This window comes from Garra rufa, chromosome 2 (genome assembly GCF_049309525.1).
Source record: "Garra rufa chromosome 2, GarRuf1.0, whole genome shotgun sequence".
Lineage (NCBI taxonomy): Eukaryota > Metazoa > Chordata > Actinopteri > Cypriniformes > Cyprinidae > Garra > Garra rufa.
This window is the reverse complement of record NC_133362.1, coordinates 15,860,293-15,877,928: the sequence shown is the minus strand read 5'-3', so window position 1 is coordinate 15,877,928 and position 17,636 is coordinate 15,860,293. Positions and strand designations below refer to the sequence as shown.

General features: G+C 36.4%; 1 protein-coding gene across 1 annotated transcript; it reads right to left on the bottom strand.

Annotated features, from left to right (window-relative positions):
• Positions 1-13,553: 13,553 nt before the first annotated feature.
• cox16 (cytochrome c oxidase assembly factor COX16) lies at positions 13,554-16,360 on the bottom strand. Its single transcript, XM_073833771.1, has 4 exons — positions 16,185-16,360; positions 15,594-15,671; positions 14,972-15,040; positions 13,554-13,898 (listed from the first exon to the last, which is right to left on the bottom strand). Exons 1-4 carry the CDS (start codon positions 16,245-16,247, stop codon positions 13,785-13,787), a joined length of 324 nt encoding a protein of 107 aa, XP_073689872.1. The 5' UTR covers positions 16,248-16,360; the 3' UTR covers positions 13,554-13,784.
• Between the last annotated feature and the right edge of the window lie 1,276 nt (positions 16,361-17,636).

The following is a 17,636-nucleotide window of genomic DNA, read 5'->3' as shown; positions in this document are numbered from 1 at the left end:
TTGCTCCGAAGTCCTGCACTAAATTAAATGATTCGCGAACCTGCACCGAAGTCTCAATCTGAATCAAATGATTCGCGAACCATCATTTTAGATCGGAGCATGGATCGTAAATCATATTATTTAGATTGGGACTTAAAACCGTGTATCACGAATGATTAGATTTGAATCATTCAATTCGCAAAATGAGTCATGAAGCCCCGTTCTAAGTCAAATGATTCACGAAACCGCTCCAAATTCCCATTCTAAATCAAATGATTTGCAATATGCAAGTTGAAGTCCCGATAAAAAAAAAAAACAACTGATTCACAATTTGCGATCCAGACTGCTTTGAAACTGCAAATCATTTCGCAACACAGTTGATTCGGAGATTTGAAAAGCTCCATTTCACCCATCACTACGTGCTTTTTAAATTCATTACAAGTGATGTCGAAATTCGAAAATGAATGGCTGTTTTGATTTGACCTGTTTATTGCTAGAGAATTGCTTAAAATGAATGATCCAAGTCATGAGTTTTGAATCAATCAGAGCGGTTAAAGCATAAATGACTCACTCAACTGGTTCAGTTCATCTATTCCTCTTTTCACGCCTTCAGCCATGTTTACATGACATTGTCAGTACTTCTATTGGCTTAGTTCACTAGTTTTGACTGAAATAAGCGTAAAAAGGTGTGATGTTTTTTAACTGTGTGAAATGATATGTGCGAAAAAATTAAACACTTATTTCAAAGACACATCTTAGGATGAAGGTTTCATTCAGGGTTAGTTGCATAATTATACATCATATTAGGGCCGATTATTGGCATCGATATTAAGGATTTTTATGGTTATCGGTATCAGTCATTTTCAAAACCGATTTGCCGATAAAATATTTTCAAAGCATTCAAAGAAAGTTTTTGTCTGAGCCTTTGTTATTCTTAATTTTGACACCAGATATATATTGGTTCAAAATATCGGTTATCGGTTTACTTGTTCTGTAATAATCGGTATCAGCCCTGAAAAACACATCGGTCGACCCCTACATCATATATTGTTATTACTATAGCATGGACATGTAATGTGTAATAAGTACACATTGTTACCTATACTTCTTGCAAAAAAAATTAATAAATCTTACCAACCACCAACTTTTGTAAGGTAGTGTAAGAACAAAATACAAATATCTATTTATCTGGCCTTTTTAAACATTTTCCAAAATGTTCAAAAATGTCTTTATCAAGCCAACATTAAAAGTCTTTGCTTTTAAAAGCGACAGTTATCCCTTGTGTCACCTTTATCAGAGCTCAAACTGTCTGTGTATCTTCACCCTCTCCTCTGCCTCGTCAAAACACTCTAGTATTGTGGTGGCGAGTTTTGCACAAGCAAACGCTACTCACATTTTCATCAGCGGGCAGACTCTGGTGGACAGTGTGCCCACAGCAGTCACGGAGAGGCTGATGCAGCGAGAGCCAGAGAAGAGCAGATATAGACCTCAGCTGTCTGCCTCCTCCTGCGGTGAGACAGGCGTGCGGCAGGCAAAAGGTCCATCAGCTGACTCAGCACGTCTGTCCACCCTCAGCCGTCTTACCTACTGGGGACAACACCTATAGTAGCCAGCTCTAATGCACGCTGACGGGAAATTAACACAGAGACACACAGCAAATGATGGGACATTCATCTCTTCTGTCATCTTTAACAGAGGTCAAACTGTGTGTGTATCCTCACCCTCTCCTCTGACTCCTCAAAACCACAGCTGCTCCAAAGCCAAGGCTGCCTACAACATCCTACACACACACAGGTTTCCATGTTTTATGGGGACATTTCATACACATAATTATTTTTATACTATACAAACTGTATTTTCTATCCCCTTACCTTAACCCCGCTCTCCAAAATGGTGCTACACTCCTAAAAATAAAGGTTCTAAAAGAATGTTTTTGCAGTGATGCCATAGAAGAACCATTTTTGGTTCCCCAAAGAACCTTTCAGTGAACAGTTCCTTAAAGAACCATTTTGAAGAAAAAAACCATTGATGGCAATAAAGAACCTTTGTGTGTGTAGGGTGTCGCGGAGGAAAAGAATTGTTGAATAAAGTTGCTATTTTAGTTTATTTGAACAACAAAAATTATTCTCGAAGCTTCATAAAAGTATGGTTGAAACACTGATGTCACATGGACTATTTTGTTGATGTTCTTGGTGCCTTTCTAGACCTTGAATGTGGTAGGACCATTGCTGTCTATGGAGAGCCAGAGAGCTCTTGGATTTAATCAAAAATATCTTAATTTGTTTTCCGAAGACGAACAGCAATTAAAGACAGAATTTTCATTTTTGGGTGAACTATCCCTTTAATGCTTATAAATAAATAAGTTGGACAATCAGTGTTTAAGCAGCATTTTTTCGCATCTCATAACTTTCATGATGTGTTATCATCGTTTATGAAGACTAAAGTGACAATGTTCTTAAACTGAACTGAAAACAACTTATAAGCAAATGATATAACTAGAAAAAAAAACTAAACTAAAATACATTAAAAACCTATATAAACCACCTGCATTAAGCATTAAAATGTCACTAGACAGCATTAACACCAGATTATGAGAAATTAACAAACATTAAACATTTTTAAATAACCTATTTGACCATTATCTAGCAGCTCTAATATATTTTAAAAGAATTTTGAAAATTGAAATCGAAAAGAACATATCTTTTAATAGAATAGAAAAAAAACATTACGGTTCAAAAGTTTGGGGTTAGTAAGATTTTCTTATTAAAAAATATGCATTAAAAATAAGAATGCATTAAATTGTTATTCAATTCTGGGGGGAAATGCATTAAGCAGCACAACTGTTTTCAACACTGATAATAGGAAATGTTGCTTGAGTGGCAAATCAGCATATTAGAATGATTTCTGAAGGATAATGTAACACTGAAGACTGGAGTAATGATGCTGAAAAGTCAGCTTTGCAATCACAGGATTGAGATTTTAAAATACATGAGATTAGAAAAGTTAAAATTGTAATAAAGTGTGTATGTGTGACGTAACTTCACCACAATATTGTATATCTGTGTAGTGCTGCCACAGAGTAAAGAGATGGAGTAAGTCTGTGCTGTGCGTAGATGCCCAGATGGCTTGTTAGTGCCAGTATATTTGTGTGTGCAAACATGATTGGCAGAGCTGAAACGTGTGTGCGTGCTGAAGTATGAATGAATCTGAGATTGTGTGTCTACGAGATAATGCATTCGTGTGTGTGCTGTGCCGTAGTTCTGCCAGAGGGTGTGTATGTGTGTGTATTTTCTGCCTGAACAGTCCTTCTGCTGCAGAGCATCAGGATATTTATAGAATGCAGAATTATGACAAAGAAAAACAATAAGCTATGCATATACAGCATCACATGCATGAAAAGGATTATCAGTCAGTAACGATACAGTGCCAGTATTGTTTTCATTCTGTTGGATATAATGGTTTATGTGTGTTTGATACTGATGTTATCCGCTTCAGCATAGAGGTGTGTGTGTGTCACACTAATTATATGGTACAAGCTCTAAAAGATAATTACAATACTAAGAGTTCATGTGGGTGTTTGTTCTACGAGGGGGAAGAGGGGTTTTCCTCTAAACGTTGCCAATTTCACAGCAGGGCCCCTTGTGGAACCTTCACACGCACACACACCTTTCTGTCCTCACTGCCATGTGATTTGCTAGCTCAGGAAGTATGCGGTAAATATTGAATTTGATTTCTTCTTTTCTTAGTGCTGCGATTAATAATTGATGCCGTTTTCTTGCAGTTTGTGATGAAAAATTTAAGCACACGTGTGAGGGAGTCTCAAACCACAGTCTGAGAACACGACTGCACACTTACAAATATGAAACACTTAAATACACACACACACACACACACACACACACACACACACACACACAACATGTGTGACATACAGTACAGCCCTATATACAGTATGTATGCAAGTACATATGCCACATATAGGCATGTTTACATGCAAAATTTTATTTTAGTTTATTAGTTATTGTGCTTGCAAGAAAGCTCTATATCCACCTTTTTCTTCAGTGCAGAAGTAAGCCTATGGGTGAGACTTCTGGTTCATTAGCCTCTATAGGGAAATAAGAAGAAAAACAATGTGCAGAAAATGGAAAAAACTGTTTGCACTACAAAACAGTGAGCTAATAATTAGGATAATACATAAAAAAAACATGGTAAGAAATGCCAATTTGCAATATTAAGCAGCAAAACTGTATTGTACAGCTAAAAATAGCTGGACGCGGATGAGACCGGAAGCCAGACCCATAAAATTTACAATTGGCTGTGCCCACGCTTACGGCAAGAAAAAGGTGGATAGATATTCTTCAAACATTGTGTTTAGGGTTTGTTCTAAACCTCCAAATCCTAGGTATTAAACTTTTGAATCAACTGCCTAATATATGGACTTAATTACAAATTTTTTTCACACAATGTTAATCAAAGTGAGATTTTATTTTTAAAACCTCAATCTTAAATTTAATACTAAAAATTTCAAAATCAGAGAGCAGAAAAACTGCCATTACTCTAGTCTTCAGTGTCACATGATCCTTCAAAAATAATTTTACTTTTGCTCAAAAAACATTTGTTTCTTGAAACATGCATTTTTCAGGATTCTTTGATGAATAGAAAGTTCAAAAGAACAGCATTTATTTAAAATAGTAAAGACCTTTATATTGTTACAAAAGATTTCTGTCACTTTTGATTGATTTAATGCACCCTTGCTGAATAAAATGCATTAATTTCTTACTGATTCAAATCTTACTGACCCTAAACATGCATGCAGCTTCAGAGAATGCATAAACTTACTTTATATTAATGTTAATTCAGTACATTTCATTATAATCTACTAGAACAGAAACCTTAGGCTCTATTAGAAGAGAAGGGAACACACACGTCTTCTCTGTGATGAGGCTCTGCAGGTGAAATCTGATGATTTTAAGCCAGACATACTGAGTCATATTTTCAACTGACAACTCGAGTCTCAAAACATCTTCCACAAGTCCTCTTTGTGTATTGCAATAGCTGCTGGATAGGCTTTCTGTGGGAATTGATTCATTTGTGCCATCATCGTCCAAGTCACAAAGCTCCCACTGACCTTTGACTTCTGGATTGGTCCAATTTTGAAGGACACTGGAAGGAGGAGACACTTTGTTGCTATTGCTTTTCATCTGGCTCTTTGACACTCATCTGGTTCATTAGCCTCTATAGACCTTTTTCCTGCGTAAACGATGAGCGCCGCCATTACGAATTCTAACGTCAAATTGAATGCTTTTCTGTTCCGGGTTCCATAGGAACCCATTCAAATAGCGTCCATCTGTTTTTAATGTAGCTAACGTCCGCTGCTTCGTGTCATCTACACACTCATTAAAGTGAGGCACTGACAAATGACGGTCATTGCGACATTGCCAAGTGATGGCGCTATGGAGCCATGTGCTTTTTAAAAACATTTTAATAGGTTTAACATTAGTTTATTAGCTCGGAATATACCCTAATTTGACTAGAAACAATGCAGACCGGAAATGCAAAGCATTCTTTCAGTTAAGAGTCGGACTTACTTCCGTGTTCAGGAAAAACGTCTATGGGGAAATAAGAAGAAAAACAATGTGCAGAAAATGGAAAAACTGTTTGCACTACAAAATTAGGATAATGCATTAAAAAACATGGTAAGACACACCAATTTGCAATATCAAGCAGCAAAACGAGGTGTTTTGTACAGCTTAAAAATAGCTGGACGCAGATGAGACCCATACAATTTATACATGGCGGCACCCGCTCTTATGGAAAAATAAGGTGGAACAGAGAGAAATGTCCAAAATGCAAAAACAATCCATTCAAGCTGAACGCGTTTAACTTTTGAAAAACGCGAGACACGGGCACTGGAAAACAAACAAACACAAGGTCTCGAAGACGCATTTTTTTTAAGTCGAACTTCTTTTAGCGCCACCGTTTAACACCGCGTCATGATGAGCGAGACGCTGCAAAAGACGCGAACGCAACGTCAAAGATGTCCGTCTACTCGCGTTTACATAGAAAAAGTAGCTTAGTGGAACGAGAAAACGCGTTCTGCGTGGTGTTTACTCTACTACCCAGAACAGACTAGCAACCACAAAACAATACGTTAAAACCGCTACGTTAGCACTGTTAGCAACAACATAGAAACTTCCTAGCAACCGCCCACAGCGCCCTAGTGTTGTAGTGGTGAGTTCCGGCGAGTAAAAACATTCATATTTTATTCAGAAAACGTCAAGCGAATATCATTATAATAGCAAAATAACGTAGATAATATAAGGTTACGAAATGTTCCCTCAGAATTAAGAGAGAAATTGCACTGTATATGTGACCCTGGACCACAAAACCAGTCATAAGGATCTTTTGAAATTATATATAGATAATATATTATGCATATTATAACTTAAATAAGCTAAATAAATAAGCTTTCCACTGATGTATGGTTTGTTAGAATAGAACAATATTTGGTCGAGATACAACTATCTGGAATCTGAGGGTGCAAAAAAAAAAAAAAAAGTCCAAAACAAAGTTCTTAGCAATGCATATTACTAATCAAAAATGTTTAATAAATTACAAGTTATAATATATTTACGGTAGGACGTTTACAAAATACATTCATGGAGCATGATCTTTACTTAATATCCTAATGAATTTTGGCATAAAAGAAAAATCCACAATTTTGACCCATACAATGTATTGTTGGGTATTGCTACAAATAATACACCCGTGCTACTTACGACTGGTTTTGTAGTCCAGGATCACATATGTGGATTCATATTGTACATCTGTGTCTGTGTGAAGCTTGACAATGCCTAAGCCAGATTTCTAAAACAGTGTTAAAGATTTAGTCTGCAAAACTAATCTTAGAAGCATGCACACACACACACACACACACACATAAACCCACTAGGCAACATCATACATTTAAACATTTGCAGTCCTCATTTTGTTCCTCTGCGGCAGGGAGAGTAGAATGAATTAGACTGAAATGTTCATCTCCGCAATGACGAATAAAAAAATAAAGATGTTTGCTAACATTGCTCATTTGCTCTGTGGTGGAGGTCTGACTGTAGTTCAAGAGGTCTAATTTAAATGCAAGTGCCACCCTTAGTGGAGGAGTCAGATAAATTGCTCAGTGTTTCAGGGAGAAGTGGCTTCCTCACACTGCAGTAAAGGAGGCTTGTCCACATAAATCTGTTAGTGGGTTGTTAATCTAATGGTTAAGGATCTGGGCGGAAAAGGTTACGGGTTCAAGTCGCCGCTACTTGTCAAGCTGAGGAGTTGTTGACATCACAGTTCAGCATGGTCACGTCTGGGTTTTTGAGCAAGGCATTTAACTCTTTGCTAACATTTAGCATTTTTATCCATGTACCGACATACAGTACAGTGTGTGTGTATATATGCAGTTGAGGTCAGAAGTTTACATACACTTTGCAGAATATGCAAAATGTTAATTATTTTACCAAAATAAGAAGGGTTATACAATATTTTATTTAGTAATTACATTTAAAAATAGTGCACAAGAGAAAATAATAGTTGAATTTATGACCCTGTTCAAAAGTTCACTTGATTCTTAATACTGTGTTGTTACCTGAATGACCCACAGATGTTTTTTTTTCTTTAGTGATAGTTGTTCATGATCCTTTAGTTCCCACAAATCTTTCGTTTTTCAGTATTTTTGTGTATTTGAAACCTTTCCAACAATGACTGTATGATTCTGAGTCCCTCAGATTTAACTATTACAGAAGGTTCAAACACTCACTGATGCTCTAGTAGTAAAAACAAAAAAACATTGCATTAAGAGCCGGGGGTGAAAACTTTTGAACAGAATGAAGATTTTTCTTATTTTCCTAAATATCATGTTTTTTTCCATTTAGTACTGCCCTTTAGAAGCTACAGTAGATACTTACATGCATTCAAGAAGACAAAATAGGTTAAATTTACCCTGATCTTTAAATTCCAAAAGTTGTCACCCCCTGGCTCTTAATGCATTGTTTCCTTCTGGAGCATCAGTGAGTGTTTAAACCTCTTGTAATAGTTGCATATGAGTCCCTTAGTTGCCATCGGTGTGAAAAGATGAATCTCAGAATCATACAGTTATTGTTGGAAAGGGTTCAAATACACAAAAATGCTGAAAAACCAAAGATTTTTCTGAAGAACAGCTGGCAGTTTTTTTTTAACAGGGTCATTTTTTTAATAATTTATTCTATACCTTGTGGACTATATGTAAACGTCTTTTATGTGAAATATCTTATTCAGGTCAGTACTAAATAAAAACAACATGCATTTTGTATGATCCCTCTTGTTTTGGTCAAATAATTAACATTTTAAGGTGTATATAAACTTTTTAACTCAACTGTATGTATGTATATATTTTGTTCATATAGTGTCAAATGAAAGTTAACCACATTTTGAATTAGTACCCTACTCAAAGACTAAGTCACTATTTAATGATAAGCTAAAACAAATTAATGGTAAATTAATAAATTAAAAACTTTCAACCAGCATCAAAAATGAATATCCTGTAGAGAACTTGCTGGTATAAAAGCACTTCTTTACTACATCAACGCTTATCAAGACAAATTAATTAGTGTGTTTTTGTGCTCCTCACCTGACCAGCCAAAACATATCAAAAGTTTATTGAAACATGCTAGAGCCTTTCCCTGTCAACAGTGTTTTGACTTGAACTGGACACGTGAGTGGCTTTAATGCCCCCTGAGGATATCTGGACTCCTGAAGTCAGATTTGTTGACGTGTTCCCTTCGGCCCCTGAGGATCATTCCCACTTGAGCAATTAAAGTGACGGAGCACATGATATGGCAGTGCTGGAATTTCCAGCAGGAGAGTGACGAGGGGGAAGAGGGAAAGTCAGCAGGGGCTTGTTAAAATGTGCCTCGGAACAAAGCTTCACATCACACAGATGAGTCAGTGCTGGCGTTAACATTAGCCTGAGAGCGGCAGCCCGTGCCCGGATCCTGTCGGAAATACACGTGCGCTCCAGGACTGAATCAAGAGCGTGTGCTGCCTCACAGCTGGACGCAATGTAAACCAAAGATTCAACCTTTAGACACAACCATAGGTGTAGCATTGATCAAAGCAGCAGGAGGTGATATTAGTGCTTGCTCTGTAGCATCTCACTGATGGATTTATGGATGATGATGTGCAGGCTGCATAAACTGTACATAACGCTGAGCACCATAAAATCACAATCAAAAAGTGAGCACAGACACAGTCAGAAGTGTGCTGGGAGTTTATCACAATAAATTATAATATAAATCTCAAACATGGCTCAACCTTAAGGATGGCCGACAGGCCTGAGGCCTGTGTGAGAGATTTTTAGGCCACCTGAGAAAGCAGCGTACATCCATTTTTATGCCATACAAACTACCTATTAAACCCTTTAAATTATCAAACCACTACAATACCACTTGTAGCACCTAACTGGTAGCACCTAAACTTTAATTACAAAAATTAAGATATAAGATACAGGCCAGTGAGAGTTGGAAAGGTCTTGAAAATGTCTTTTTGTATGTATGCAAACTGTATAATACATTTCTAGTAACTGTGGAGTTCATTCTCATATTGTGTTTTTAATAAGTTTTTGGATATTTGTCCTCTTACCAAATTTGTCTCTACCGAAATACAGTAATATGTCATTTAATTAGAAGGGTTTTATTGACCTATTAAGATTTTGCTTACATCCACGTTGTAAATATATATTTTTGCTATTTTATTAAATTTTTTTCAGAGGTAAATCAATAACAATTACATTTTTTAAAATATTCCAAGTGTAATTTATGAGATTTGTTGTATTTTGAATATATTTTGATCATACTGATTTTTTAAAGTTAAGGATACATTACTTTGAATAAACACTATTGTAACATCTTAGTTTATAATTGAGTACACTTTATTTTTGACAAAACATCAGTCGTGACAGTAATGTTTTGGTAGCGACCACATCACATTACAGAAAGTACTAAAACAGTACTAAACCATACTAAACTACTTAAAATTATTGCATAACTGCATAATTTTGTTTAATTCCCCCAAAAAGGATTATGTGTTCCCTTTTGTCACTACCGAAAGAATGATGACATGTTTCGGTCGTGACTGTTTCGGTAGTGACAATTTTATGGGATAACAGCCAAAACCGAAATGCCACCAAACGTTTCGGTAGTGACAATTTTAGATACTTTTGAGACTAGCTCAAAGATGCTAATCAGCGCATGGTTAGCTAGCACAGTTGTAAACAGTGGTACACATATAAAAACTAAATGTTGTGTGTAACTCCCAAAAAAGTGTGCTTAATTGCAGAAAAAGGTGTTCGGTAGTGACGTTCCTTAAAGTTACACACAGATTTTTCATACTTTTGAACACATTTACCTCAAAATGATGGGGCCCATCTACTTACCATGTAGCTATGAGAGAGGGGGACACAGGAATATTTCCCAATTATAAATGTAGGGTCTCAGCCAATGGACCAATGGACTAAAACATATACCCCTGGTTTCACAGACAAGGCTTAAGCCTAGTCCCAGACTAAAACATAAATATGAGCTGTTTCAACTGAAAGAAACTTGCACTGACTGATCTTAAATTATATCAGTGCCATTGTTTTGTCTTTAGATGTACACCAGTAATGTTTTTTTCTAAGGCACATCTATAAAAATTACTTAAACATCCTAATTGAACTATGGCCTAATCATGGTTTAGTCTAAGCCCTGTCTGTGAAACCAGGCCATACTGACAATTTTTTTAGTGGTTTCTAGTAGTTTCATAATTTATATAAAATAATATAATATAATAAAAAAAAAATTGAACTTCACTTTAATGAATCAAAAAGATACTTTTAAAAACAACAATAGAAAAAAAAAGTCAATGTAATTTTCATAAGCTGAAATTAAGGTTAAGGTTCAGGACAGCCACCGCCCAATTGCAAGTACCAACTAAATGATGATGTTTTATATATTAATCTTACTAATATTTTACATATTATTGAGGGTGTTAATAGATAATAGAAGGATCTTAGTAAACATCTAAGATTTCAATACTTAAATGCTTACTTAAATGGAGAGCAGTTTGCACCAGTTCTGTAGAATGGACCATACAGTTTTAAATGACAATTGTCCTGTAAAATAATAAAATGAATATTTGATCAATAAATGCCTAATAATTATTTACAAGTTACACTACTAATATTTGTGTCTTAAATTCTCCACTGACAAACGTTAAAATCAGATTTTATTTTGGCAGGTGAAATTTCTATAGTAAATAGTAAAGTATAGTATAGTAAAGTTCTATACACAGAAATGTTGGCACTTGTGCAAATGTGTAAAGTGAACCTAACACACAGAGTTCCCAAGATGCACATTAAGCTCACTACACATACAGAGATACAGGTCCTTTTCAAAAAATTAGCATATTGTGATAAAGTTCATTATTTTATGTAATGTACTGATAAACATTAGACTTTCATATATTTTAGATTCATTACACACAACTGAAGTAGTTCAAGCCTTTTATTGTTTTAATATTGATGATTTTGGCATACAGCTCATGAAAACCCAAAATTCCTATCTCAAAAAATTAGCATATCATGAAAAGGTTCTCTAAACGAGCTATTAACCTAATCATCTGAATCAACTAATTAACTCTAAACACCTGCAAAAGATTCCTGAGGCTTTTAAAAACTCCCAGCCTGGTCCATTACTCAAAACCGCAATCATGGGTAAGACTGCCGACCTGACTGCTGTCAAGAAGGCCATCATTGACACCCTCAAGCAAGAGGGTAAGACACAGAAAGAAATTTCTGAACAAATAGGCTGTTCCCAGAGTGCTGTATCAAGGCACCTCAGTGGGAAGTCTGTGGGAAGGAAAAAGTGTGGCAGAAAACGCTGCACAACGAGAAGAGGTGACCGGACCCTGAGGAAGATTGTGGAGAAGGACCGATTCCAGACCTTGGGGGACCTGCGGAAGCAGTGGACTGAGTCTGGAGTAGAAACATCCCCAGGTCAAGCCACTTTTGAATCAGAAACAGCGGCAGAAGCGCCTGACCTGGGCTACAGAGAAGCAGCACTGGACTGTTGCTCAGTGGTCCAAAGTATTTTTTTCGGATGAAAGCAAATTTTGCATGTCATTCGGAAATCAAGGTGCCAGAGTCTGGAGGAAGACTGGGGAGAGGGAAATGCCAAAATGCCTGAAGTCCAGTGTCAAGTACCCACAGTCAGTGATGGTCTGGGGTGCCATTCAGCTGCTGGTGTTGGTCCACTGTGTTTTATCAAGGGCAGGGTCAATGCAGCTAGCTATCAGGAGATTTTGGAGCACTTCATGCTTCCATCTGCTGAAAAGCTTTATGGAGATGAAGATTTCATTTTTCAGCACGACCTGGCACCTGCTCACAGTGCCAAAACCACTGGTAAATGGTTTACTGACCATGGTATTACTGTGCTCAATTGGCCTGCCAAGTCTCCTGACCTGAACCCCATAGAGAATCTGTGGGATATTGTGAAGAGAAAGTTGAGAGACGCAAGACCCAACACTCTGGATGAGCTTAAGGCCGCTATCGAAGCATCCTGGGCCTCCATAACACCTCAGCAGTGCCACAGGCTGATTGCCTCCATGCCACGCCGCATTGAAGCAGTCATTTCTGCAAAAGGATTCCCGACCAAGTATTGAGTGCATAACTGAACATAATTATTTGAAGGTTGACTTTTTTTTGTATTAAAAACACTTTTCTTTTATTGGTCGGATGAAATATGCTAATTTTTTGAGATAGGAATTTTGGGTTTTCATGAGCTGTATGCCAAAATCATCAATATTAAAACAATAAAATGCTTGAACTACTTCAGTTGTGTGTAATGAATCTAAAAATATGAAAATATCTAATGTTTATCAGTACATTACAGAAAATAATGAACTTTAGCACAATATGCTAATTTTTTGAAAAGGACCTGTAGAGTTTGTGAGAAGCAGCATTTAGTGTGAACTGAGGTCCTGCTCTTGACTCTAAACATGCTGCACAACAGACTATATGCTTAATTTAATTTCTGTCTTTGATTTCATAATCACACTAAACTATATTTAGATTAAATGTACAGCCACGTTTATTGATAATTTACATTAAATTTAATCATTAGCTTTTCACTCACTCACTCAAGAATCACAAGAGACACTGCTAGTAACCAACAGCCTGAATAAGCTCATCAAGAAAGCAGGACCTGGACTTTGTGGAGCTTGTTGCAGAGAGGAGAATAACATCCAAACTGCTGATCATCATATCCTACAGGTGTACAGTGAGCAGTAGGCTGATCCAGCATAGGTGTACAGAAGGTCATTCATGCCTACTGCCTTTAGACTGTACCATTCACCCACCATTTGCACAGACTCCATTGCTTACAAGGGGTTTTATTTACTCAAACGCAGTACTGAGGCTTGAGTTATGCATTACTGTGAATGCGAACTGACATGGTAATGGCAACCTTACTGATGCCATAAAAAAGTGGGAGTATCAAAGACACTGGACAGAGAGATAATGCTATGCACATACTCAGCCACACAAGTGCATAGGACGTATATTTCCAAAAAAAGACAACAAAGTGGCATTCCATATGCTAGTAGAATCCAAAGTGGTAGCTCCTGGTCTAGATATAACATATGATAGTGCTGACTGATTATACAGTGACAACCATGGTACACTGTACTGGTTTTAGGAGTGTCTTACATATTTTGGGCCAGCAGGGGGGGTTTAATGTTTTAAAGTTCTATGTGCCTTTATTGAGCCGAGCTCGCTGCTGCTCCTGGTACTCCTTCGAATCCTCCCAGGGACGTGGGCCACGGATGTTCTTCCACTCATTTAAGTTCAAATCCTTCAATTTCTGTAGAAAAAAAGAGATTACATTATATCACATTATAAAATATAATTACATTATATTTTCAGCAGCCATTGCTTAAGTCTTTAGTGTCACATTATCCTTCTGAAATCATTCTAAAATGCTAATTTAGTGCTCAAGAAACATCCTATTTTTTTTTTATATAAATGTTGTAAACAGTCATGCTGCTTAATGTTTGTGTGAAAACCATGATAGCCTTTTCAGGGTTTTTTGATAAATAGTACAGCATTTATTTAAAAATATAAATATTTTGTAACATTATAAAAGTCTATGCTGTCACTTTTGATCAACCTTGCTGAATTAAATCTTCATGATCAGTAGTGTACTTATTTAATGAAGATGAGTCAGCTAGAGCGAAGCGCTTGTTTGTTTTATGATTCATGGTGGGGTCAAAGTAAGATCTAAAATAAAATAATTCAGATGACACATGACCGAGTTAATATTTATCATCTAAATAAACAGATGTGAAGTGGTTTATAATGACTTAATTTAACTAAAATTCCCTGGTTCCACTTGAGGGCGCTCTTCTACTACCGGTAGCAGAAGGTCAGATTTAATGACATTGTAACTTCTTATAATGGTTGTAAGTCTAAAAATAAAGTTTTTAAAGTCAAGGAGAGTCAAGGAGTCCACAATGCTGTGGACAGTCTCAACCACCCACAGCCTGAAATGGAAATGCTAAATGAACCAAGTGCCACCCAGTGCACTTAGTTGGGACTAAACAGCTAACTAGACACTTTCCGTCCAAAATAATTTACAGCACGTTAATCGCCAGGTCAATCAGTCTCTCTGGAGAAACCTAGTGTTACGTGTCCAGCTTGACAAACAGCATGACACAATTGCGATTAACTTACAGTTCCTGAGTCACCCCAGGTCCAAACGTGCACTGATTGCACTTAACAAGCCAGATGCTTAACCATTAGGCTACCACAACCTCACTAGCAAGTAAACATAACTCCCAATCCACAGCAAAACAGCAGATGGCTCTATAAAACATTATAGCACTATAAAGCATTAGTACACACGCACAGATTCTCCATTTATTCATCACTCATTACCTCATACTCATCCTGAAGGATTTCCGACTGTTTTTTAGTGTTCACCCGGGCTTCCAGTGCAGGGTCCATCTAAAGCAAACATGAAAACAAATAAATGCTTTATTGAACAGCACAAATCAGTTTTGGCTGAAGTTCTGTCAGTGTCACTTGGCCTGTAATTTAAGAGATTATGTGTGACCCAGGACCACAAAACCAGTCATAAACAGCACGGGTATATTTGTCGCAACAGCCAACAATACATTGTATGGTCAAAATGATCGATTTTTCTTTTATGCCAAAATCATTAGGATATTAAGTAAGGATCATGTTTCATGAAAATATTTTGTACATTTTCTACCACAAATATATCAAAACCTATTTTTTGATTAGTAATATGCATTGATAACAACTTCATTTGGACAACTTTAAAGGCGATTTTCTTAATATTTCGATTTTTTTTTGCACCCTCAGCTTGCAGATTTTCAAATAGTTGTATCTCAGCCATATATTTCCTATCCTAACAAACCATACATAAATTAAAAGCTTATTTGCCAGCAGATGCAGTATAGATCTCAAACATGAATGGTTTTGTGGTACAGGGTCACATATGACATTATATTTTACTCTGTGAAGTTTGACTTACCTTCCTTTTTATCTTCTGTGCATCATATCTAATCTGAGTGAATTCTCTTAGTCCAAACGACCCTCCCACAACCAGCAGCTTCAGACAAACATTATATAAACATTAAATATGAGCAGAAATTTTATTGTGTACAGGCTAAATTACTGACTTTACAAAGACAGAAAGTTGACAACAGCGTTTAACAAAACTGAATTATCTGAGAATATATTGTCACTTGTCTCGTTTCTTCTATTGTTTTAGGACATATATGACTTGTTTTAAATAACGTTTTCACATTACTGCGTTGTTGTGTTTTTGTAGGCCTTACAGTAGTACAATGATAAAACCTTTAACTGAAAAGGAACAAAAACCTTCATTAAATATTACTAATATTGGACACAAATTGCATTACACTCAAAAACAGGTGACGTTCAATTAAACAACAGCTAGATTTATTATTACCGCAAATTACAATAAATATTAATAATTACTATTATTTAAACAATGATTAAGGTCTAATTATTACTAAGACTTTTTGAATCCCAACCGTAAACACTTTACGATAATAAATGACAGCTCAAACTGCATACAAACAAATCTTAAAGCACTCACCAGCATCGGGATCCCATATTTCAGTGTCTTGTTCTTTTGCAGTTTACGAACTTGATTCCACATGTTTAGTTCATCCTACAATTTCATATTAATCAGAATAAAGTCATTAGGGCACAAATCAACATGGCTCCACTGGGCGCCACCATGTAAACCCACAAAATCCCCGCACCGGCGTCGTACAGCCTCAGATTGCGTCCGTGTAGAACTAAGAAAAGAGCTATGGGTTCCACTTTTAAAATGAGGAATAGAAATTAAATTACGGTGCCTGAATTAAAGCTAAAACACATTTTCTGAGTTAGTTTGGTTAAATTAAAAAGAGACACAATAGATCTCTTAACCTTATATTAGAACTATATTAGAACTTTATATTTATATATGACCCTGGACCACAAAACCAGTCATAAGGGTCACAATTCTTTGAAATTGAGATGTAGCTGAAAAAATAAGCTTTCCATTTATGTAAGTTATGGTTTGTTAGGATATGATAATATTTGGTCGAGATACAATTTCTGGATTCTGAGGGTGCAAAAAAATCGCCTTTAAAGTTGTCTAAATTAAGTTCATGCATATTACTCATCAAAAAAATAAGTTTTGATATATTTACGGCATGAAAGAAAAATCGATAATTTTGACCCATACAATGTACGAATATACCCGTGATACTTGTTTTTTGGTCCAGGGTCACATATTAGATCTTTGTTATGGAAATCATATTTCTAAATAAATCTAGCAAGGACCAGAAAACATAAAACTCTAAAAACAAAACTTGGGTTTTGTGGCTTTTAGCCCATATTTGATAGCTTTAAGACCATCTATCTATATGTTGATGTACTCTCCAAACTTCGACATAATGCACTTCTGTCAGAAGCGAAGCATTTGAAATAAATAAATAATATTTCATAGTCCTATCCACCTTTAACGCGGAAATAAGCCTATGGGCGAGACTTCCGGTTCATTGGCCGGTAAGTAACAATAAGAATAACAACGTGCAGTAAACGGTAAAACAGTTTGCACTACAAACCAGTGTGTTCATAATTAAGATAATACATTAAAATAATTTGGTGAGACACCGATTTGCCATATCAAGCAGCAAAACAAGCTGTTTTGTACAGCTGAACGCAGATGAGACCGGAAACCAGACCCATAGAACTTACATTCTCTTACAAGAAAAATAAGGTGGATAGGTACTTAATTATTTATATGGTGTTTTTCAGCATGTCACAGGGAGGGTTGCCAGGTGTTCACAAAAAACCCGCCCAATTGCTACTCAAACTAGCCAAATTGTATTATGAGGGGGCGTCCCCTGTTAAAAATACATGTTGTCCCTGGTAAAATTCATATTTCAGGGGATAGATTTTTTCGGGGCAATAGTGTTTAAGTAGCCAAATTCCACAGGAAAAACACTTGGCAACACGTCACAGGTCAAAGAACACACAAAGCCAATATGGCACA